This window comes from Polistes dominula, unplaced genomic scaffold (genome assembly GCF_049000335.1).
Source record: "Polistes dominula isolate Pdom_NZ unplaced genomic scaffold, Pdom_raw_medaka contig_49, whole genome shotgun sequence".
Taxonomy (NCBI): domain Eukaryota; kingdom Metazoa; phylum Arthropoda; class Insecta; order Hymenoptera; family Vespidae; genus Polistes; species Polistes dominula.
This window is the reverse complement of record NW_028300914.1, coordinates 6,604,178-6,627,781: the sequence shown is the minus strand read 5'-3', so window position 1 is coordinate 6,627,781 and position 23,604 is coordinate 6,604,178. Positions and strand designations below refer to the sequence as shown.

Sequence of the window (23,604 nt, the reverse complement as noted above, 5' to 3'; positions counted from 1 at the left end):
ACTCACGGAGGCTAGATATAAGAAGAACGATTGTAATGTATCGCAAGCGTCCGAAAATGAGGGGACAGATCTTTTGCCACTAGAGCGCGATAGTGTGGCTAATGTCAGGTTTTTATAACTATGTCGCGGTAATGTAATGTATGTATGTGTATATGAAGTAGACACTATGACGCCATGACGTTATAAACCACACATTAGCGAACATAACGAATCATTTTCGAAAATGATTTGTCCTTTTTTTTCCAGACGCGTTGACTGTACAATTCCCTATGTTGATCCTCCTTCTTATATCTAGCCTCCGTGCGCATACAAGAGGAAAAGTAAGGTTTACAATATTAAACTCTAGATGGCAGCATATATCTTAGACATTTTGGTGCCAACAACCAATCAGAGGTGATCACTAGCACCTCTTGGATGATAATCATACCAATAGAAAAAGCACACTGCTGTTACATCACTAACCTTAGTGTTAGTACGCAAATGTTACACAATGATGATATCAACCACGGAGCCTAGATAACAGGAGGGCGATCGTAATGTATTACAAATGTTCGAAAAAGAGAGACAGATATTTTGCCATTAGAGCGCGTTAGTGTGGCTAATATCAGGTTTTTAAAACCTTGTTTATTGTCGCGGGAATGTAACAATTGTACTAACGCGTTAGTCAAAATAAATTAATCAAATCTTATAATTAACGTTAAAAATTTTTTCAAAACATTTTTGAAATGAAAACTTCTTTAGAATAGGGAGTGATTTGAAAAATTGAAACACGATCTGTCAAGTAACGGAGCGGTAGGCAGCTCTCTAACGACCAGCATATTTAGTAAGAAGAAAAAAAGAGACAAACATATAGGATTGAGCCTGCGAGAGAATGAGACGGAATATAACTATACAGTTTTTCCTATTCTCGATCTCCTCTTTATGCTATGCTTCGTAGTTATCGCTCCTGGTTGTATATGTATGTGTTTGTGTACGACTGCATACTACAAAGCGTGGACACATATTATGTCGATACTCGAAATGTTTTGTAGGTAGGAGCGATAGAAGAGTAGAAGAATAAACAGAGATAAGCACGTAGGTATGCGACAAAAGTATAAGGTTCAAACGAACCGACGGTCGAAATAAAGAAAGAAGGTACGTGGACTTTTTATTTTACCAAACGTGTCATTTCTTATCTATTTAAAAATGTTTCTATTTTATTGAAAAATAATTATTAAATAATTTATTTCGCAAATATTATAATTAACAATTATGAAATATATAGAATATAATAATTGTATTGTCTGCAATATTTTTCAAAAAAATGAAATGATTATCAGATACATCAGAGAAAAAAAATCATGTGTGCAGATCACACGTGTTAGAAGTGAAACCTTCAATAATCTAAGTTTCGAGAGAATGAGACGAATGGACAGTTTTAAGAGTAAGATAATTGTAGGATTTATTTATTATAATATTATTACTATACATAATAAAGGTCACCGGTATGGTCTCTGGGTGGAATAGCTGATAAAAAGTGCACTTTTCACAATTCGAGCAATAAAACCGAATGCTGAATGCGATAGTTATAAATAGTCACCAAAATCGTAGAATGTTTATCAAAGGAAATATAATTCGTCAGAAATTAAGTAAATATAAATAATCCTTTTTTTGAAACTCAGGTATAAAATTTTTTTTGTAGTATGGTTTTCTATTTCCCGTATTCATCTACATTCTTGCGCTATATAACAAACATTTTAGGATAGATGAAATAAAGACATTACGAAAAACATATGGAAAATACTGCTAGACTAAACGAAGGTTCTCAGTTATTAGTTGCAACACAAAAAGAAATACTTGTGTATGCTAACCCATGATAAAGATATCTCTCATTCACAGAAAGTGTGAAAAGTGTAAGAGAAAAAAATTCATCTACCTGAGTTTCAAAAAAATATATATTATATTTACTTAGATTAGGACGGCGTATCTTTCTGTCGACAAATATTCTACATATTTCGTCTCTATCTATGGCTATCGCATTCAGTATTCCATTTTGATGGATAGAATTTTGAAAATATTAGTTTTTGTCAGCTACCTATATCCCAAGGTCGGTTCCTTTTCATGAAAAAAAAAATATAAAAAACAGGGAAGGTCTGTTGAAATTCGATCTACATTTATTATCTTTATTATCGATACGATAATATTCATGCCTATAGTTTTTTTTACAACGTGTCATATCTTTTCTATTTAAAAATGTTTCTATTTTATTGAAAAATTAGTATTAAGGGTTCATTCTGGTTTATAATTTTGAAAAAATTAATTTTTTTTTTTTTTGCATTTTTCGAAAGTAGACATATGTAGAATTATCATACAAAAATTTTTGAACGATCCGAGCAGTCTAAGTATATTATTTTGCGACCCAAACACAGAGATATTACAGAGAGAGGAGACAAACCATAAACGGTTGTTTAAGTGGAAATGTCTCTGCATATTATTCAGAATGGTGTAGGAAAACAAAACTAGTATTCAGTTTTTTTCGCTATATTCTTTTTTTTGGAAAGGTTTTTTGGTATTGGTGTGCATGGTATAAATATGTTTTGCAACCTTATGGACCTCGGAAAAGGTTTAAGTATCTCTGCATATTATGGAATCGTTGACTTTATACTAATCGCGGTCAATACTGTTTTTAACGTAGTGTCGCATAAAGCCGTCACCGAAGAGCAACTCGAAAACAAGAAACGAGGAGAACCAGAGAATATTCTGTCTGTTTCTGGCGACGGCTCTTGGGCCAAAAGAGGATTCTCTTCGTTGATTGGAATAGTTTCTCTAATTTTAAAATACAGTGGAAAAATTGTCGTCGTTTCTATAAGGTCAACTTACTGTAAGGGATGTGAGATGTGGAAAAGAAAAGTGAAGGAAGTAAACTATCTTGCCTGGTACGAACAGCATAAAACGCATTGTACGATAAACCATGAAGGTAGTGCCGGGAAGATGGAGGTTGATGGTATCGTGGAGATGTTTCTTCGATCACTCAAGAAGTTCTCCGTAAAATATGGTTTTTATATCGGCGATGGCGACACGAAAACTTTTCAAATGTTGCTAAATGTTTTTCCCTACGGCGAAGATTTTGTTATCAAAAAATTAGAGTGTGTTTTACATGTTGCCAAACGAGTAAACTAACCGTGCTAATGAAGCACGAAAAGCACTGATTCAAAAGAGAAAAGCTTTGAAACAAGCGGAAGCCAAGAAACCTGCTGCAAAAAAAGGACCGAAGAAAGTTGTAAAAAAGAAAAAAGTTATTAAAAAAAGTGTTCCAGTGATTAAAACTCAACGATTGACTATAAAGTTGATGAAGGAATTGTCAACTAACTATGGGTTAGCTGTTCAAAGAAATAAAAATTCAATTGAGAACATGAGAAAGGAAATTTGGGCGGGGTACTATCACAAAATTTCTACTGATGATGACCCGCAACATACATACTGTTCTAGCAACTGGTGTAAGTATCGTAAAGTTGAGGCAGCTAAAATCCTTGACACTTATAAACATCCTCCTCCTCTCGCTAAAGATGTCCAAGAAGTATTAAAGCCAGTGTACGAAGACCTGACAAAAACAGAATTACTTGAAAGATGTTTAGGTGGCCTCACATTTAAAATAATAATGAGTGCTTCAACAAATGCGTTTGGGCTATGGTGCCTAAACACCTATTTAATGGTACAAAAATTGTTGAAATAGCTTTTAAATTGGCAGCTTGTATATTCAACGAAGGTTTTGATCCAATACTGAAAATAATGCACGTTTTGGTGATAAAACTTGGCCCTATCGCAGTCAATTACGCTAGTAACCGCGGCAACACGCGCGTGCGCTCAGCCAATCGTTTGAGCGGAGAAGCTTTGATAGAGGCCAGGACATAACGAAAAAAGGCTAGAGTGGAAGAAAATGAGTATTTTGAAGAAGCAGAAGGCATACTGTATGGTGCAGGCATCGCAGAATAAGGTAAAGTCAGACTTTTTAAAAATTTGTTACCAGAAACTTTAAACGCGTTTTTCTCGAAACAACGTTTTTTCGGTTGGCGGGCATGATATCTCTGAAACTACTCAACCGATCCTTCTGAAATTTAAACCACATACTCTACACATGAATGGCTATTTCGCATGCTACAACTAAGTCAAAATATTAATTTTTACTACTTTTTTTTTACAAATAACTGCGAAAAAAATCAACGATTTTTTTCTTTTTCGAAAAATGGCCGTCATTTTGTTCTGTTTTCATAAAAATTGATAGTTTTAGCATACCCGATAGCCATTGTCATACTAAATTTAAAACCGTTTAATTTTTTTGTTTTAGACCACCCGTTCTTAAATTTCGATGCCCGCCAACAGCATATCTACTTTTGACGGGTTCACGTTTGTCAACCATTTTGGATGTCAAAAAACGTTAAAAACAATAAAAAAAATTTTTTTATTGTACTTCTAGAGTGTATTTATTATACCCAACAACTTTCATATGTATATGTATCCTACAAAGCCTAAAAAAAATCGTGAAAATAGCCTTTTTTTTCGGCGTATAAACCAGATTGAACCCTTAAATTCTTTATTTCGCAAATATTATAATAAATAATTATGAAGTACATAGAATATATAATAATTGTATTGTCTGAAATATTAAAAAAAAAAAAAAAGGATTACCGGATACATCAGAGAAAAAGAATTAGAGAATACTGTGGAATAAATGAGGAGCAGCTGACAAATTCCATTCAAAAGCAAGTAAATTAGTGTTATATTTTTTTTTTTTTTTTTTTTATATAAACAATTTTAATCTCTAAAGAGAGATTATTTTGTGTAGTTTATTGAAAAAATTAGATATACAAATACATTACTTTATAATCGCATGCCTACAAGTTAAGATTACAGTCTTCGAGGTAATTACAGAAACTATTACAAATATACCTTGTAGGAGAATGGAGCAAAACAAAAGATGCTAGAGGTTGGGCTAGTTTAACTTTGTGAAGCCTCTTTTTAAACTTTTTTCGTTGTTCCTCATACAGAGGACACTGCCAAAGTATGTGGTCAAGAGTTTGTTGTTGGTAACCACAATTTTGTTTACATCTGTTAATTGTAGCTATAAATTTACGTGGTAATTTTTTATTTTTGAACCAAAGTTTAGCTTTAGTGTTATGATACTTTTGGAAAAATTCAAAACCTTTTGTACGTCCTTCTTCAATAATTATGTTATTAGTGGCCGTAAAAGCTTTTTTTGCTAGTTCTTTGAAGTCAGTATACGGAATTTTAACATGAGTTGAGAAGGGTTTTCCAGATACTAATTTAGCTTTAGCATCAGCTTCTTCATTACCTTTGATACCTATATGGGACGGTACCCAGACAAGCTTAATTTTACAATTTTCATTGCGCTTTTTGTTTGATGCAAGGATTTTCTTTTTGATTTCGTATATATAAGGGTTTGTATGTACACTATTTTTACAATTTTTTAATGAAACTAAAGTGCTTAAAGAATCAGTAAAAATTAAAAAGTTACAGTGTGGACGATTCAAAGTAATGTCGATTGCATTCGATAAGGCTATGCATTCAGCAGTAAATATTGAAGCATGTTTGTTGGAGCTAGTCAGAATACTTATATTTAATTTCGGACAGATGCAAGCGCTACCAACAGAGTTAGAATTTTCTGATTTACTTCCATCAGTATATATTGCATACGTATTTCTATCTTTAGTAAGTTCGTCCACCAGCAAGTTAGGATCATTAGAACTTTTTAATTTTTTACCAAATTCGAAATCGATATTTATATCACCTATTATTATATCATATGCATGCTTGTAACAGGTATAGTAATCGCTTTTGAATATGAGAGTCTACTTGATTGATATTTTTTATGCAATTCACAAAAATACGTTTATTATTTACAAACAAATGTTCCTTACATTCTATCTGTTTTTTAAAATCAAAAACATTTTCATATATGTTTAAACTAGTATTTGAGGCAATCTTGTACAAGTAACTATTGCATAAATATATAGTACGTTCTTGTATAAAGGTTAGTTTTGATTCGGAGATAAGAATATTAGTTGGGGTGCTGATTCTGTATCCTAAGGCTAGTCTTATAGCCATATATTGTAATTTTTCTAGTTTTTCTATTTGAGTTTTTTGTATGGGAAAGTAGACAAAGCTAGCATAATCAATGATTGATCGTACAAAACTTTTATACATAATAATTAGAGTTTCAGGATCTGCACCCCATTTAGTACCTCGCAAGAATTTAATGATATTTATTGCTTTTGTACATTTGTTCAATACTTTATTTACATGTTCTTTAAATGTTAATTTATAGTCAAATAAAACTCCAAGAAATCGTGCGTAGCTACTAGATTTTATGATCGTATTGTTAATATTTATTTTAGTTTCGCCAGGCTTAATGTTGCGATTGTTAAAATGTTTAAAAATTGTTTTTGACTCGTTTAAAGAGAGCCCCAGTTCACAAAGATTTTCGAACATTTGTTTTAACGCTTTTTCAAGCAGTCTTTTACTTGTTTCAAAAGAACCTCTATTGCAGTAAAGTGCAATGTCATCTGCAAATTGTGATATCTTTACACTTTTTGGAATCCTATCAATAACGTTAGAAACATATATACAGTATAGTAAGGGACTAAGCACACCACCTTGAGGCACTCCTTTATAAACTTTTCTAGCTTCATTACCTGTTTTATCAGTGTATATTGATCTTTCGAATGTAATAAATTTTATAAATTTAGTCAATTCTTGTGGACAGCCTATTTGTGTGATTTTAAGTAATAGAATTTCAATGTTGACATTGTCAAATGCTCCACTGACATCAAGAAAAGCAGCTAAAATGTCTTTTTTGTTAATAAATGATTCTTCTACCTGAAGGGCTAGACTTAATAGATTATCTGATGTTGATTGCCCTTTTCTAAATCCGATTTGGCTTTTTGGAAGAATTTTTTTTCTCAACCCACCATTGCAAACGATTTTTTATTAACGTTTCAAAGAGTTTACATAGACACTGCGTTAGACTTATTGGTCTCATGCTCGTACCATCTGGTTTTTTGACAAAATGTACATATACGTCTGTCCAAGAAACAGGGTAGTTATTAGTACTATACATTTCATTGAATATGTCTAATAGGATAAGTTTATATTTAACAGGTAGTTTTTTTAGCACTTCGTAGTCTATTCCATCCATACTCGGACTAGAATGTATGTTTCTACTATCTAAGGCAATATTAAATTCTGAGAAATTAAATGATTTACTAAGCATTTCATTCTTTTCACAATTTGGTAAAAAATTAGGATCAGTATGGCACCAAGATGGACTAATTTTATTTAAGGCTGTGCCTAATAAACAATCATCGGTTTGATGGTTTTCTGTTGTGTGACAAGGCCTTATTCTTGTGTATTTATTTTTCATTATTTTACAAGTATTCCAAACGTAGCTTTGACTAGTATGTATATTGATTTTTTCTGCAAATTTTTTATAATTTTCTCTACGTTTTGTTTTGAATAAACGTCTTACAATAGCACAGTTCTTTTTATAATCTATAAGATCATTCATACTTTTGGAAAACCGCCATTTTTTAAAAGAAGCTTTTCTGAGTCTTAAGGCTTTTTCACACTCTGGATCCCACCAAGAAACAGGATTTCTGTGTATATTATTATTGACAAGTTTTTTCTCTGGAGTGCTTTTTTGAAGTGCATTAACTATTAAATCAGTGAGAATTGAATATTTTGAGCTTGCATTAGAGCTTTCATACTCTACAGTAAATAACTTTACATAATTTAATTCCAATACTTCTAGAAATAGGGTCCAATTAGTTTTCATAGATTTAAGTCTGAAACTTTTTTTATTATAAACCGATTTTTGAATATTTACGTCTATATTAACAGGAAAGTGATCGGAGCCACAAGTTTCATCTTTGACCTGTACATGTAATTTATCAGCTAGATTAATACTAGAAAAAATGAGGTCTAAATTGGATGTATAGTTAATTGGTTCGCGAATGTATGTTATAGTATCCGTATTGTGTAATAAAAGATTAGATTTATTAATACTTTCTAGTAAATTTTCACCATTAGAATCATTTTTTGGACAATTCCAGATTGTATGGTGGGAATTAAAATCTCCCGCGAAGAGAGTAAATTTAGTATTATCTATATTATTAATAACCGTATCCCACTGTGACTCAGATAAGATTCCACCTGGGGCTCTATAACACGCAAATATATCAATGGCAGGTTTAACATTTTGAATACTTATTCCCATTAATTCAACACTTATGTCCGGCACTCTTAAATTTTTATTTTCATAGCATATCAGGTTTTTGCGTACTAAAATTAGAATACCTCCTCCTCTTGAATGTAGCCTATTTTTTTGGAATGTTCTAAATCCAGGAAATTCAATGTTTTTGGTGAGCCATGTTTCGACACATATTAGAATGTCTAAGTCAGTTAGCAAGTGACGTACTTCTTCTTCTTTTTCAGAAATAGAGTGACAGTTCCAGTATAGTATTTTTAAATTTTTATCACACAACTTAGCCATTTTAATAAGTATTAAAATTGTATAAGGCAGCACTTACATTCTTAAGAGTTTTTTTTTAATTCTACTAAGCCTTGATTTAGCACTTCGATGTATAACGTGAGGATAAATTTTATCAATCATATCAGCTAAGCGTCTTGAGTTTTCAGTGTACTTTTTAGCTAAGTCTATAACGTCATAAACGCCATATGAAGCAGCGAAAAATTCTTCAAATTCTGTAAAGGGAATAATACATTTTTCTTTTGAATTTTCCAGTGCTAATTTTGCTGGTAAAAGTCATGATGATTTATATTACTTTCTACATCTGACATATCTGACTGAGAGTCATTCGAATTATCATGAACTATTTTTGTTTTTTTGGACTTAGGCTTAGGTAAGCACCATTCCTCAGATGGTTTCTCTAAGAGTTTTTTAGCTGTTTCATACAATACTTGATTTTCTGTAGTTACTTCTGATACAGTAGAAGAAGGTGGCCTTTTCAATGTGTTTACAAGTTTATTTGGTTTCAAAGCGTCCGTTAAGTTATCTGCTGTTAACGTATCGTTGTTGTTATTCGTATTCAAACTTACGTCTTCAGTGTATTTATTACACGTCTTAGCTATGTGGCCGCTTTGTTTACAAAGAAAACAATGTGTTGTATCTGTGCTTAAGAAAATCCAATACGTAACGTTGTCAAAGCTGATTTGAAGCGACTCTGGTAATAAACTTTCTTCTTCTTCTCTTATGTAACATTGTCGTCTAAAGGAAAGAATGTGTGCCCTGCCTGGTTTTATTAATCCTGCTCTTAAGCTATGTATGTTTGATACTGGATTGATGCCTGCATGTTTAAGTTCTTCAAGTAACACTGAATTCGGAATGACTGGATTAACGTTAGATATTACTACTCTTTTATTTTTTTCAATTAACGGTCTTACTTTTAATTTCATGTTTTTAACTTGCACAGTTTTATTTATAAGAGTATCAACTAAAGCTTCACTGGATAGAAATATACATACACGAGCGCCAGATATTTTAGAAATGTAGCGTATTTCCAGAGGATTTATAATATTCTCTAAACCATCAATATAATCATCATTAGAAAAACCTTCGATTGAGTCAAGTATTATTGCTTGTTCTTTCTTTGGACTGGTGTATTGAGAGGTAACATTATCGTATGATGCTGTATTTTTTTGTAGTGCAGTTTTATATAATTGACCCCTGTTGTCAGAAGCCATGTTGTTGGATTGTTCTTGCATTTCAAACTGCAAAAGCAGTTTGAATGCGTTATTTAATCACTTACAAGATAGCAGTTAAATTTTACAGTGGAACTTTAAATTTATACCCTGAACCATTCACTATAATCACGATTTGTTTACACTCGCGTTCTAACTCGCGTGTGACACGTCTACTCGCTTCGGTGTCTCAAATCCGAATCACTGTTATATTTTTATTTTGCTTCTTTATAAAATATATTTGATGCGTAAAGACAAAATATGTCTATTGTTCGCGCGATTTATATGTTATGCTGACGCGAATCCGTTTTCAACTAGCGTACCGTTTTTAAGATGCAATTATACGCGAGTTGCACGGAACGTCTCACGACGGTAAACTAATACAGTGTGAGTGGTTTTGTAGTATACTAAAGGCAGTTCTTTAGTCAACAATGATTTATTAACTTGAGTCTTTGGCGACTATGTTACAATTGTTTCATGTGGACTGTATAGATGTATGATGTGTAAAATGTATAACACAAAAATGTATAATGAGCGAAGTGAGTATGTATTACGAAGAGAGAGTGTATGTATCAAGAACAGAACGTATGCGTTACGAACAGTACTTATGAGTTACGAACAGTGAGTCTTACTTGATTTCACATGTATTTATACCTGAATTAGTTACACCCCTTTGGAAAGGGAAGGGGTTGAATGCAATTGATTAACCAATAGTAGGAGGGTCCACCTACCAGGATCTCCCGAAGGAAAATCTTATGTTTTGGGAAAGAGAAACAATGCATAGAGAAACGTGATCTAGGATGTTATTTCCTTTTATGATATCGTACGTGCTTAGATATGAATTAGAAACCTTCAAAGGGTCCGACACGATTTAACGGGTTTTTATCGCACCATATGTTTCTTTGATTATTGAGATAGTTTGGGAATTTATGGCCCTTTGGAATTTCTTAATGTTGTAGGTAAACAGTACCTTATACCTGCTGCCTATCGTATTTTATGATATTTGCTACCATAAACTTATGGTATGGTTTTCTTCAAATGAAATTGAATATATAAGACAAAATAACTAAATATAAGTTATCGTCTACCAGTGATTTGGTACCGAACATCTATTAAATTTGATTTTTATATGTTTTTATAAAAAATACCCAAAGAGATGTACTGACCCATGCATATATGAACATTATATTATAAATTGTGATATTTGCATATTTAAGAAACTTATACTAATTTTTCAATAAAATAAAAACATTTTTAAGATGTTGAACGCCCAGCGTGAATCGGTGGAGCTTACCACGGGGCCTAAATTTGAGACTCGTAGTGTACACAGTTCGATAAGATGAGAGAGCGATACGATTCAATGCATTTTTTAGATTTTTCGTTGTTCAGATCTTTATTTAGACGAGAGTATTTAGAAAGATAAGTTTGTGGTCCAAAGAATAAGGACGAGATATGTTATAAATAATAAGGGTCTAGAAGTGTGGTAGGCTACAGAGTTGAAAAAACATTTCTAGAGAATATCTTTATTAGATCTTTCATTGCATTTTACCAGAACCTTTGTTCAGTCCAGCAGTATTTTCCATATGTTTTTCGTAACGTTTTTATTTCATCTATCCTAAAATGTTTGTTATACAGCGCAAGAATGTAGATGAAAACGGGAAATAGAAAACCATACTACAAAAAAAATTTTATACCTGAGTTTCAAAAAAAGGATTATTTATATTTACTTAATTTCTGACGAATTATATTTCCTTTGATAAACATTCTACGATTTTGGTGACTATTTATAACTATCGCATTCAGCATTCGGTTTTTATTGCTCGAATTGTGAAAAGTGCACTTTTTATCAGCTATTCCACCCAGAGACCATACCGGTGACCTTTATTATATATAGTAATAATATTATAATAAATAAATCCTACAATTATCTTACTCTTGAAACTATGCATTCGTCTCATTCTCTCGAAACGTAGATTTTTGAAGGTTTCACTTCTAACACGTATGATTTGCGCACATGATTCTTTTTTTCAAATTTTTTTTTCGATTATTCGTAAGTAAATATATTTAAGAATACTTTCTGAAAATTTCAAAAAGATCAGAGCATCCTAACTATACTTTTCCGTCCCTCGAATCTACCCGTGAGCGCTAATCTGACGTGCGTGGTGAACCTACTCATACCACCTGGCTTTGTTTGTTCGATCAACTGCGTACTATTATAAATCTCTTATTTCTGCTTATCTCTTTATTATTTTCGGTAAATAAATGATATTTTGTAGACGTAAAAACTAGTATTCACTCCACGGTATGGGCGATGGCACCTAAACACATTTTCAATGGAAAAAAATTGTCAAAATTGCATGCCTTACTGCGGCATGCATATTTAATGAAGGTTTTCAAACAATTTTAAAAATTATGGAGGTAATGGGCATTACAATTGGCGAAGCCGCTGCTCAGTATGCCAGCAAACGAGACAACGAGCGCGTTGTCAAAGAAAATCGCCGCTCGTCTGAAGCTTTCAAAGAGAGCACAACAAAAAAAAGACAAGCTAGACTTGAAGAACATTATCTTCTGGAACAGTCAGAAGGCATAGTGTGTGGTGCAGGTATCGCTGATTAAACGTAAGTTAACGTTTTTCGTGATTTTTTACTTAAAAAAACTTGAAATGCGTTTTTCTGGGATTTACGTTTCTATACCGCTTGTTGATAAAATCTCCAAAACTAGCTATTCGATTCGTCTGAAATTTTTACCACATAATCTATACACGTATATCAACCTTTGGTAGCAGATTTATAAGAAAATTTTTATTTTTACTATTTTTTTTTGCAAAAAATAAGAAAAAAAGATGCAATGTTTTGATCATTTTTTTACAACTGACGCAATTTTGTTATTTTTGCTTTTAAATGTAAAAATCTGCTACCATCGGTTGCTGTAGTCTTAGTGAACATAAAACTATTCAATTTTTCCATTTCAGATAATCCTAACTCAAGATTTTATCAACAGCGCAGAGGCTAGTCTATTTTTAGGCGTTCTGTTCAAGGGCCTTTCCAATGTATATAGAGCGTATAAGATAAATAAAAAAAATTTTTTAATGTAATTTAAGAGAATATTTAGAAAACACAACAAACTCTACATCAATATCTTTCTTAGTTTTCTAATAAAAAATTGACAAAAATATTATTTTTTTCGAGCAATTAAGGGTTCATTCTGGTTTCTACGCCGAAAAAAAAGGCTATTTTCACGATTTTTTTTTAGGCTTTGTAGAATACATATACATATGAAAGTTGTTGAGTATGATAAATACACTCTAGAAGTACAAGAAAAAAATTTTTTTTTATTGTTTTTAACGTTTTTTGACATCCAAAATGGCTGACAAACGTGAACCCGTCAAAAAAAGGTATGCTGTTGGCGGGCATCGAAATTTGAGAACGGGTGGTCTAAAACAAAAAAATTAAACGGTTTTAAATTTAGTATGACAATGGCTATCGGGTATGCTAAAACTATCAATTTTTATGAAAACAGAACAAAATGACGGCCATTTTTTCGAAAAAGAAAAAAATCGTTGATTTTTTTCGCAGTTATTTGTAAAAAAAAAGTAGTAAAAATTAATATTTTGACTTAGTTGTAGCATGCGAGATAGCCATTCATGTGTAGAGTATGTGGTTAAAATTTCAGAAGGATCGGTTGAGTAGTTTCAGAGATATCATGCCCGCCAACCGAAAAAACGTTGTTTCGAGAAAAACGCGTTTAAAGTTTCTGGTAACAAATTTTTAAAAAGTCTGACTTTACCTTATTCTGCGATGCCTGCACCATACAGTATGCCTTCTGCTTCTTCAAAATACTCATTTTCTTCCACTCTAGCCTTTTTTCGTTATGTCCTGGCCTCTATCAAAGCTTCTCCGCTCAAACGATTGGCTGAGCGCACGCGCGTGTTGCCGCGGTTACTAGCGTAATTGACTGCGATAGGGCCAAGTTTTATCACCAAAACGTGCATTATTTTCAGTATTAGATCAAAACCTTCGTTGAATATACAAGCTGCCAATTTAAAAGCTATTTCAACAATTTTTGTACCATTAAATAGGTGTTTAGGCACCATAGCCCAAACGCATTTGTTGAAGCACTCATTATTATTTTAAATGTGAGGCCACCTAAACATCTTTCAAGTAATTCTGTTTTTGTCAGGTCTTCGTACACTGGCTTTAATACTTCTTGGACATCTTTAGCGAGAGGAGGAGGATGTTTATAAGTGTCAAGGATTTTAGCTGCCTCAACTTTACGATACTTACACCAGTTGCTAGAACAGTATGTATGTTGCGGGTCATCATCAGTAGAAATTTTGTGATAGTACCCCGCCCAAATTTCCTTTCTCATGTTCTCAATTGAATTTTTATTTCTTTGAACAGCTAACCCATAGTTAGTTGACAATTCCTTCATCAACTTTATAGTCAATCGTTGAGTTTTAATCACTGGAACACTTTTTTTAATAACTTTTTTCTTTTTTACAACTTTCTTCGGTCCTTTTTTTGCAGCAGGTTTCTTGGCTTCCGCTTGTTTCAAAGCTTTTCTCTTTTGAATCAGTGCTTTTCGTGCTTCATTAGCACGGTTAGTTTACTCGTTTGGCAACATGTAAAACACACTCTAATTTTTTGATAACAAAATCTTCGCCGTAGGGAAAAACATTTAGCAACATTTGAAAAGTTTTCGTGTCGCCATCGCCGATATAAAAACCATATTTTACGGAGAACTTCTTGAGTGATCGAAGAAACATCTCCACGATACCATCAACCTCCATCTTCCCGGCACTACCTTCATGGTTTATCGTACAATGCGTTTTATGCTGTTCGTACCAGGCAAGATAGTTTACTTCCTTCACTTTTCTTTTCCACATCTCACATCCCTTACAGTAAGTTGACCTTATAGAAACGACGACAATTTTTCCACTGTATTTTAAAATTAGAGAAACTATTCCAATCAACGAAGAGAATCCTCTTTTGGCCCAAGAGCCGTCGCCAGAAACAGACAGAATATTCTCTGGTTCTCCTCGTATCTTGTTTTCGAGTTGCTCTTCGGTGACGGCTTTATGCGACACTACGTTAAAAACAGTATTGACCGCGATTAGTATAAAGTCAACGATTCCATAATATGCAGAGATACTTAAACCTTTTCCGAGGTCCATAAGTTTGCAAAACATATTTATACCATGCACACCAATACCAAAAAACCTTTCCAAAAAAAAGAATATAGCGAAAAAAACTGAATACTAGTTTTGTTTTCCTACACCATTCTGAATAATATGCAGAGACATTTCCACTTAAACAACCGTTTATGGTTTGTCTCCTCTCTCTGTAATATCTCTGTGTTTGGGTCGCAAAATAATATACTTAGACTGCTCGGATCGTTCTAAAATTTTTGTATGATAAATCTACATATGTCTACTTTCGAAAAATGCAAAAAAAAAAAATTAATTTTTTCAAAATTATAAACCAGAATGAACCCTTAAAGTAGAATTCTGCCTTGGGGGGATATACCTTTAGAGGTCCGAAAAAAACGCTTTTTTTACGATTTTTTTTTGGCAAACTGGCTTTATATTTTTTGACGAATAATCTTTACTTCAAAATATACATGTTTGAAGATAATACAGTAATTTTTTTATGTAAAAATATTTAGACACAACCGAGTTATAACCAATTTGCGTGGTGTCCAAAAAAAAAAAGATGGTTTGCGGTGAGTAAAGAATCTCTTTACTGGATCATCTGAAATAAACAAAATCAATGCAAATACCTTGTATAGATGTGTCTTAACAGATTGAACGATCGACTTTTCCTAAATATTAATTTTTAACAAAATGGCGCACTTTTGAAAAAAAAGTTCTGTTTTTTCACCAAAAAAACGCCTATTTATCGGCTTAAAAAAAAAGTATTAATTAAAAATAAAAAACCGATCGTTCAATCTGTTCTCTATTATACTTTTAATAACTGATTAAAATTTGAAAGCAATCGGTTAAGCCGTTTGTGAGATTTCTTACTCACCGACTTTGAAAACATAGTTTCGAGAAAAACGCGTTTAAACAGGAGATAAATTAAAGAAAGAATTACATATTATTTCTTTCGTCTACAATATCTCCATAAATAAGGTCACATCTTTATGAAATTTTGACAGAATACTTTCGAAATGATATACTTTTAGAAAATGCAATAAAAAAAAATCGATTTTTTTTCAAAATGTATATCCCCCCTTAAAAAAACATTATATACACTGCTTATTCACGTATAAAGTTCCCGAAAAACATGGCGGAACTTGAGGCATGCGCACAAAACATTTTTAACTATTAACAGACCTATTGATTACGTGTCGAATCATCATTATATAGTAATATCTGAAAAATATAATTTTTTTTATCATAAAATATCAACTTTATTCATAAAGGTACATTATATTTAAACCTATATTCATATAATCATAAATAATAATTATCTTTTTCAATAATTATTTAAATTAATTTTAAAATAACATTGCATAAATTAATTATTCATTGAAATGCCATGTAATATAGTGAAGGTTAATTATAATAATTTATATGTATAATACCGTTCTTGTAGAATATTTTTTTACCTATAGTACAGAGACTACGTTTTTTTAATTCGTGCTTTAATTGTTCGACATAACACCTAAAATATTTATTTTCTTTATTCATTTTTATATATACTTAACTACTATCATAGTTTATAATGCTGCCCCTGGACCAAGTTTGACAAAAATGGATCCCCATTCTATAAGCAAGTAAAAGTACATAAATAACCGACGTAGCGCTGATTGATACGTGTTGAGCGTTAAAATTAATTAGTAATTTCATTAATATACCAGGTTCCTCGGCCAGGAATAAAAGCATACATTGCCTAAATTGATTCTTTTCTTAAGTTCTTCGTTAATTTCGTTCGTCTGGTTTATGATCGATCCTAAATACCTAAAGTTGCTGATCCGTTCAAAAAATTTATCTCAGATGACCAAAGTTCCAGTATAAGGCACATTCTAAAATCTCTCGGTGACCATATATTAGTTTTTTTCCACGCTTATTTGTAGCCCCAGATCTTTTGTATTATCTATTAATATTTTCGCGTTATTAATTAACGACTCTTTGTGTCCCCTAGCAAAGCAATATCGTCCGCGTATGTCAACAATTGTGTTGTCCCGTTCGACTGCAGACTATCTTTACTTTTCTGCAGTTCTTTGACAGCGAACTTCAGTACTAAATTGAACAAAAGAATTGACAATGCGTCTCTCTATTTTAACCCGCTATGAATACTAAAAGCATTCGACATTTGATTACCTATTCTCACGATCAATCTAGAAAAAATATTACAGGCAAATAAGTTTAGATCAAAGAGAAAGAAAAAACCAAGTTTTTATGATTTGTTTAAATTACAATAGCTTCAGATTCTTATCTTCTAGCATGAAAAAAATTCCAAAGAAGCTCAATTTACAAATTAACCCCTTAAGGAAAAATTTTGTCTCAACGTAATACAACACCGCTCGAGTTAATTCGAGCGTGCAACTTAAGGGGTTAAACGAAATCATTTTATCATTCTATAAAATAACCCAGCTATTAGTAAAATCTTTGCTCATTATGAACAATATCCGTTTTAGGTTAACTTCCCATCAAATGCTTGCCAAATATAGATCAGATAGATATATGTGTTGAAATCTACGCAGTATTCTTTATTCTGCGTTTATATTACCATATCTACAAAATGCAATCGATACTTTTATGTATATAAATAATATCCGATATCTAGTGTGGGACACAGAGTGTTTTGTTCTATCGATGAGTGGTCCTTCTTAATTTTGTTTTCTTTATCCCTATCAAGGGGCAGCTGCATCTTAAGTGCTTGGCGACGAAATATTTTTCTTTTGGTTTATTCGTTATTCGTTATTCGTTCATTCCTTTTCTACTGCTGATTGAGTAAAGACGTGCTTCTACCTTATCATATAAAATAAAGAGAAAATTGTGTTATAAGAAAGAGTATTTTTAATATCCCCTATAACTCAATAATATGAATAATAATTAATATTGATATTTACGTAGATACATAATTATAAATGTTGAATGTATAGCCAGAAAAAAATTATCAATGAGGTAAACAATATGCCTAACAAACTAGCTGCTATTTTGAAGTACCTGGAATACAATAATTTTTAATTAATTAAAATAATTAAAGCTAAAAAATGATTTTTTATATAAACAAAATTGTTAGTAAAATGTGGAATGCCTTACGTTGAAGATAAGAATAACAGAAAATTTATTATGATGAAGTACTGCATATCGTTCGCCAAGTACCAGCTCCAACTCATACATTACAAAGATCAATATCGTTAAGTAATATTATATCTATTATTAATTAATTAAAAAAAGATTTTTTAAGATTGCAGTAGTATAGGTCCGTATATGATCTTGTAGACTAAAATGGTTATAAATATAAAGAATATTTCTCCACTAATATTTTTGACAATTTTAGTGGTTACGTTCCGTTATATAAAACAGCGATGTTTTACCATACTACGTTATATTTATTTGCAATAATCCGATTAATATCAATAATGCAGGTGTAAGCCTAAAATGACAGAAGTAGCGAAAAATAAGTGACATACTTTAAATAATTATATATCTAACTTTGAACCAATTTGTGCAAGAAAACCATAAATTTTTGGTATTCTAATATCCAAATAAAAAAAATTGTATAAAATTTAATTAGATTAAAAAGAAAATATTTATTAATATGATTTATATTGGATATGTTATGGGTGATGTGTAGAATTAGAAAATACTGCAGAATATCTAAAAGGTTTTAGTGAATCTTTAAGTTGTGGTTCTATTTATTGTGTTTGGAGTAAAATAAATGAAAAACAACAAAAATACGAAGTATTTTACTGAAAAGAGCAACGGCAATTTATAAAAAAAATAAAAGCAACTATAAATCTCAGAATAGTTTATCCGTTGTCAAATGAGAGTTGATCAAATATACATACAGATAGTATTTCCTCGAAATCGTTGTAGTTTAAAAATTGTCGGTAATTGGTGTGCCGGTGCACACGGCGATATGCGGTCTGTCTATAACTTATCGACAGGGTAATGATGTATGCGCGCCCTTCTGGCTTGATTAGACATTCTTTTGTATTAGGGCTTAGACCCCTTTTGTCTTCCCTTCGTTCTCCCCTTTTTCTCATCGGTACGTCGTTCGAGTAACACGTAGAAGTACGAACTCTCTCTCAACTATTGCGTTAACTTACTAACAAAAATAAATATCCGATCAAAGTTCACCTGACAACGGATAAATTACGCTAAATTGTTTATTTCAGAAATTTAACACTTTATTGACCGGCTATTTTTTTAAGAATTTATCTCATGTTACCGGTTATTACTTCGTAATTAAATTGAAAAGTAAAACAATATAAGTAATTTTTAATAAATTTTACTTATTATTAGACTTTAAATATTTCTTCTTCGTATGATATAAAATATAACAATAGTACAAAAAAATCTGTTATTATTGTAATATTTATTTTCGCTGCGTTTTTCTTTTGAATAACGTGATGCGAAAGAAAAGCGCATCACAAGTTAACTCGTGACCGGTCAGCAACGTTCGGCCACAGAAACACGAGTTAACTCGGGACCGGTTAACAAAGTGTTAAATGTGTGACGTTCAAGAATGAGTTGCCGAGGAGCAAGAACAATTTTAAGGATTTTCTCCGGTCTTGTTACACTACTAGTGTTTACTCGGCTAAGCGAATGAATGACCTATTTTGAGTCAGTCTGCAAAGCCAGTACTTTACCTGGGATCTGGGCTAAGAGAATGGAACCTATTAACCAAGTAAGAAATAGTGATTTACCCGATGTTACTATTGCCTTAAGGTGTTGAAGAATCCTTGAAAGATGGTTTTTCCTTGGCGTTGATTATACGGATTTCGGAAGCTCCTCGAATTCCGTTGCACTGGCGTTGAGTCCTGGAGATGAGATCTGGCTGTCGAGCAGATAGTTTAACAGTATTTAACTTTGATTAAGAACTTAATTCTGTTCTTGTACACGTACTTCCAAATTTGTGAAATAACAGTATATTCTTAAATGAGGGTTAAATTGCACAGAAGTTACAAATAGTAAAGTAAGATAAAACGCTAATGTAACTCAGTTAATAAAATTAGCTTAAATGCGAAGACTAAACCGAATCTTATGAATAGATTAAGTAATTAATAGATTAAGTAGATTACAAATAGCAAAGTAAAGATTGAAAACAATTTTTAATTGTGAACTCTTAAGACGTATGTGGTAGACTGCCGGCAGGGAAAAACACAATTTTTCCCGCCGGTCCCAATTCGGAAGCGTGATCCAGAGTCCTCCCACTCGCGCAAAATGCTTTCTTCACTACCCACTTCCATTCGGTAAACTACTAACTTTGGAGAAGAGCGTGCTTTTGATTACGATTCCACGAACTGGATAAATATTGGTTACCATCAAGCGTGAGTTCTGCGAGCTTAGTAAAATATCATTTTTGAAGTGAAAACTTCTTTAGAATGGGGGTGATTTGAAAAAAATGAAACGCAGCGACTGGGGACGCGGTGATGTAGCGGAGCAGCAAGCGGCGATTGGGGACGCGGCGATGAAACGGCTACGATACTAAATAAGAAAAGAAAAAGAGACAAACATATAGGATTGAGCCTGCGAGAGAATGAGACAGAATATAGCTATACAGGTTTTCTTATTCTCGGTTTCCTCTTTATGTTCTGCTTCGTAGTTATCGCGTCTGATTGTATATGTATGTGTTGTGTGCGACTGCATACTACAAAGCACGGAGGATAGATACCAGGAGTCCAAACGATATAGGATTTTTCACATTTTTTGTGGTAGTCATTTCTTGACCCAGATCATAGTTCTCTTTTTTGCCACTAGCTGCACAAGTATTCAGAACGTACTGATACTATTATTATTATTATTACACGTAAATACGGACTGGTTAACCTGGCTCGTGAATGTAAAAATAAATTAAATTAAACATAAAATATTAATTGATATTTTTAGAATTATTTTTATTAAAAAATGGGAAAGTGTTGTGCCGTTTATGGTTGCCTTAGTGACCGAAAGGCAAGTGAGAATTTAGAAAATGTGGCTTTATTCAAAGCACCAAAAGTGAGTAACCTCCAAATAATATTAAAAATTGTATGTTAACAAATAATTGATTATTACATTTGTGTAGTTTTTAAATAATATTTGAGAAATGTTATATTTTTATTTTTTTTGTGTAATATAGAAGTAATTAGTTTTATTTTTTTTCTAAAAGGATGTTGAAATGCTCAGTAAATGGAGCTCTGCTCTAGGTAAAGAATTAAAAATTACCAGTTTCATTTGCGAATTACATTTTAATCCAGAAGATGTGATTAAAAGTAATCAAGGGGTTCTAAAAAATGGCAGTATATATGTCTATGAATACGATAAAGTTCATTTAAAGAAGAATGCTATAGCAAAATCTAATGCTACTAACAATGCTAATAACAATGAAGATAATTATATTATTATTATTTATTAATATCAGATGTTTTTAACTTTGCAGATTATCTCTTAAACTTCTCGATATTGCTGAGTTGAAAACGTTTGAGCTTTCTAAAAGTTTCCTTAAACTTTTATTTAATTTCACGTTTTTCAAAATATTTTTTTTCAAAGCTGTCAATAGCAACAAAACTTCCCGCGTAAGTATTTAAACGAGTACTTCTTGAAAAGTAGCACGCCTTACCAGCAGAATATCTTGTCCCCTAAATTGATGCCGTTCTTTCAACATTACGTTCGGACTCCTTGTATCTATACTTCGTGATTTATAACTGACGCACGTGGAGATATTTAAGTGTGAACCCTTGTAGCTCAAAATGGGACGAAAAGGAAAAAATACAAGTCCGAACGTAATGTTGAAAGAACGGCATCAATTTAGGGGACAAGATATTCTGCTGGTAAGGCGTGCTACTTTTCAAGAAGTACTCGTTTAAATACTTACGCGGGAAGTTTTGTTGCTATTGACAGCTTTGAAAAAAAATATTTTGAAAAACGTGAAATTAAATAAAAGTTTAAGGAAACTTTTAGAAAGCTCAAACGTTTTCAACTCAGCAATATCGAGAAGTTTAAGAGATAATCTGCAAAGTTAAAAACATCTGATATTAATAAATAATAATAATATAATTATCTTCATTGTTATTAGCATTGTTAGTAGCATTAGATTTTGCTATAGCATTCTTCTTTAAATGAACTTTATCGTATTCATAGACATATATACTGCCATTTTTTAGAACCCCTTGATTACTTTTAATCACATCTTCTGGATTAAAATGTAATTCGCAAATGAAACTGGTAATTTTTAATTCTTTACCTAGAGCAGAGCTCCATTTACTGAGCATTTCAACATCCTTTTAGAAAAAAAATAAAACTAATTACTTCTATATTACACAAAAAAAAATAAAAATATAACATTTCTCAAATATTATTTAAAAACTACACAAATGTAATAATCAATTATTTGTTAACATACAATTTTTAATATTATTTGGAGGTTACTCACTTTTGGTGCTTTGAATAAAGCCACATTTTCTAAATTCTCACTTGCCTTTCGGTCACTAAGGCAACCATAAACGGCACAACACTTTCCCATTTTTTAATAAAAATAATTCTAAAAATATCAATTAATATTTTATGTTTAATTTAATTTATTTTTACATTCACGAGCCAGGTTAACCAGTCCGTATTTACGTGTAATAATAATAATAGTATCGGTAGAGCACTGTATCTACAGTGCTATAACAAAATATAAAGACTACATGTATTCATAGAAATACATTAAGATGATCTTTGGTAAGACTTTTGTATCATGCGTGACTTAAGCTTAGCTTTAATAAGCCGACGCTTAAGATAATCTTATTTTTATCTTAAGATTGCGTCTATGAATGTAAACGCTAGCTTAAGACCATGCTTAAGGCGGACTTCAGTATAAGAGCGGACTATGAATACCGCGGTTAGAGCACTATAGATATGACTATATGAGTACTCTCATCCGCCATTTTCAGTCCTACAGAGAAAACACGAGTATGGTTTTGTATAGTAAACACGTTTGTTGACATCAAGCGAGATTGAATTATTTATTGATAATTGTGTTAAATTTCATTAAAAAAATTATTTGATAGTTGATGTTAGTAATTAACCATTCTATTTTTAACATTAAAAGATAGATTAAACTACAAAATACTATTCAGTGATTGATTTATTAACACAGATAAGCTATTTGGAACGTTTCAGTAATAATTTGGTAAGTAATGTTTTAATATTTCTCTGAAAAATAGATAATCTGTTTAAATTATAAAAATACTGGATTTGTTTAGTAATATATATTAAATATATTGAATAACATATTACGAATAAAAGCTTAATAACTCTTATTTTTATTTTAAAACAGATGAAAAGTATGCCAGTAAAATAGGAAGACAACAACAAAAGATCAGTCGCTTCTAAAAGCAAAATGGTATTATATTCTTATTTTGAAACATTAATTATTTATGTTTATGTTATATAAATATATAAATTGTATATTTAAAAATAATAATTGTATCATTTTTAGAAGTATGAAAGTGGAATAAAATCTGTTGACGAAGTGACCATTATGTCTTTACTTGCTGAAAATCTATCTATATGAAAATCTATGAGGGCTCATATAGAGAGAATGAATGCAATTTTAAAAGAATATAAATCGTATTCAGCAGCTTCAGAATATTTAAGCAAATACAATGTTTCATAATCATGAAATTAATTAAACATGGTAAAAATTGTATATA

At 31.7% G+C, this 23,604-nt stretch overlaps 2 protein-coding genes and 1 long non-coding RNA gene across 5 annotated transcripts; 2 read left to right on the top strand and 1 right to left on the bottom strand.

The window, feature by feature from the left end:
* Positions 1-6: 6 nt before the first annotated feature.
* Positions 7-15,541, top strand: LOC107073606 (uncharacterized). 2 transcript variants are annotated; one of them, XR_016175814.1, is made up of 4 exons: positions 7-1,134; positions 12,030-12,371; positions 12,725-12,950; positions 15,253-15,541. It is a non-coding gene; the product is annotated as an uncharacterized LOC107073606 (long non-coding RNA). The 2 variants fall into 2 exon arrangements; XR_016175813.1 differs by lacking the exon at positions 15,253-15,541 and having other exon boundaries at positions 7-958; positions 1,032-1,134; positions 12,725-15,092.
* On the bottom strand, positions 14,511-22,480 carry LOC107064942 (uncharacterized). Its single transcript, XM_089169983.1, has 3 exons — positions 22,341-22,480; positions 21,783-22,188; positions 14,511-16,520 (listed from the first exon to the last, which is right to left on the bottom strand). The coding sequence occupies exons 1-2, from the start codon at positions 22,428-22,430 to the stop codon at positions 21,943-21,945; spliced, it is 336 nt and encodes a 111-aa protein (XP_089026109.1). The 5' UTR covers positions 22,431-22,480; the 3' UTR covers positions 14,511-16,520; positions 21,783-21,942.
* Positions 20,787-21,776, top strand: LOC149033357 (uncharacterized). 2 transcript variants are annotated; one of them, XR_016175810.1, is made up of 2 exons: positions 20,787-20,926; positions 21,348-21,776. XR_016175810.1 is itself a non-coding variant. In XM_089169984.1 (2 exons), the coding sequence occupies exons 1-2, from the start codon at positions 20,837-20,839 to the stop codon at positions 21,321-21,323; spliced, it is 336 nt and encodes a 111-aa protein (XP_089026110.1). In that variant the 5' UTR covers positions 20,787-20,836; the 3' UTR covers positions 21,324-21,773. The 2 variants fall into 2 exon arrangements, 1 of the variants encoding a protein (XP_089026110.1); XM_089169984.1 differs by having other exon boundaries at positions 21,078-21,773.
* Positions 22,481-23,604: the final 1,124 nt, after the last annotated feature.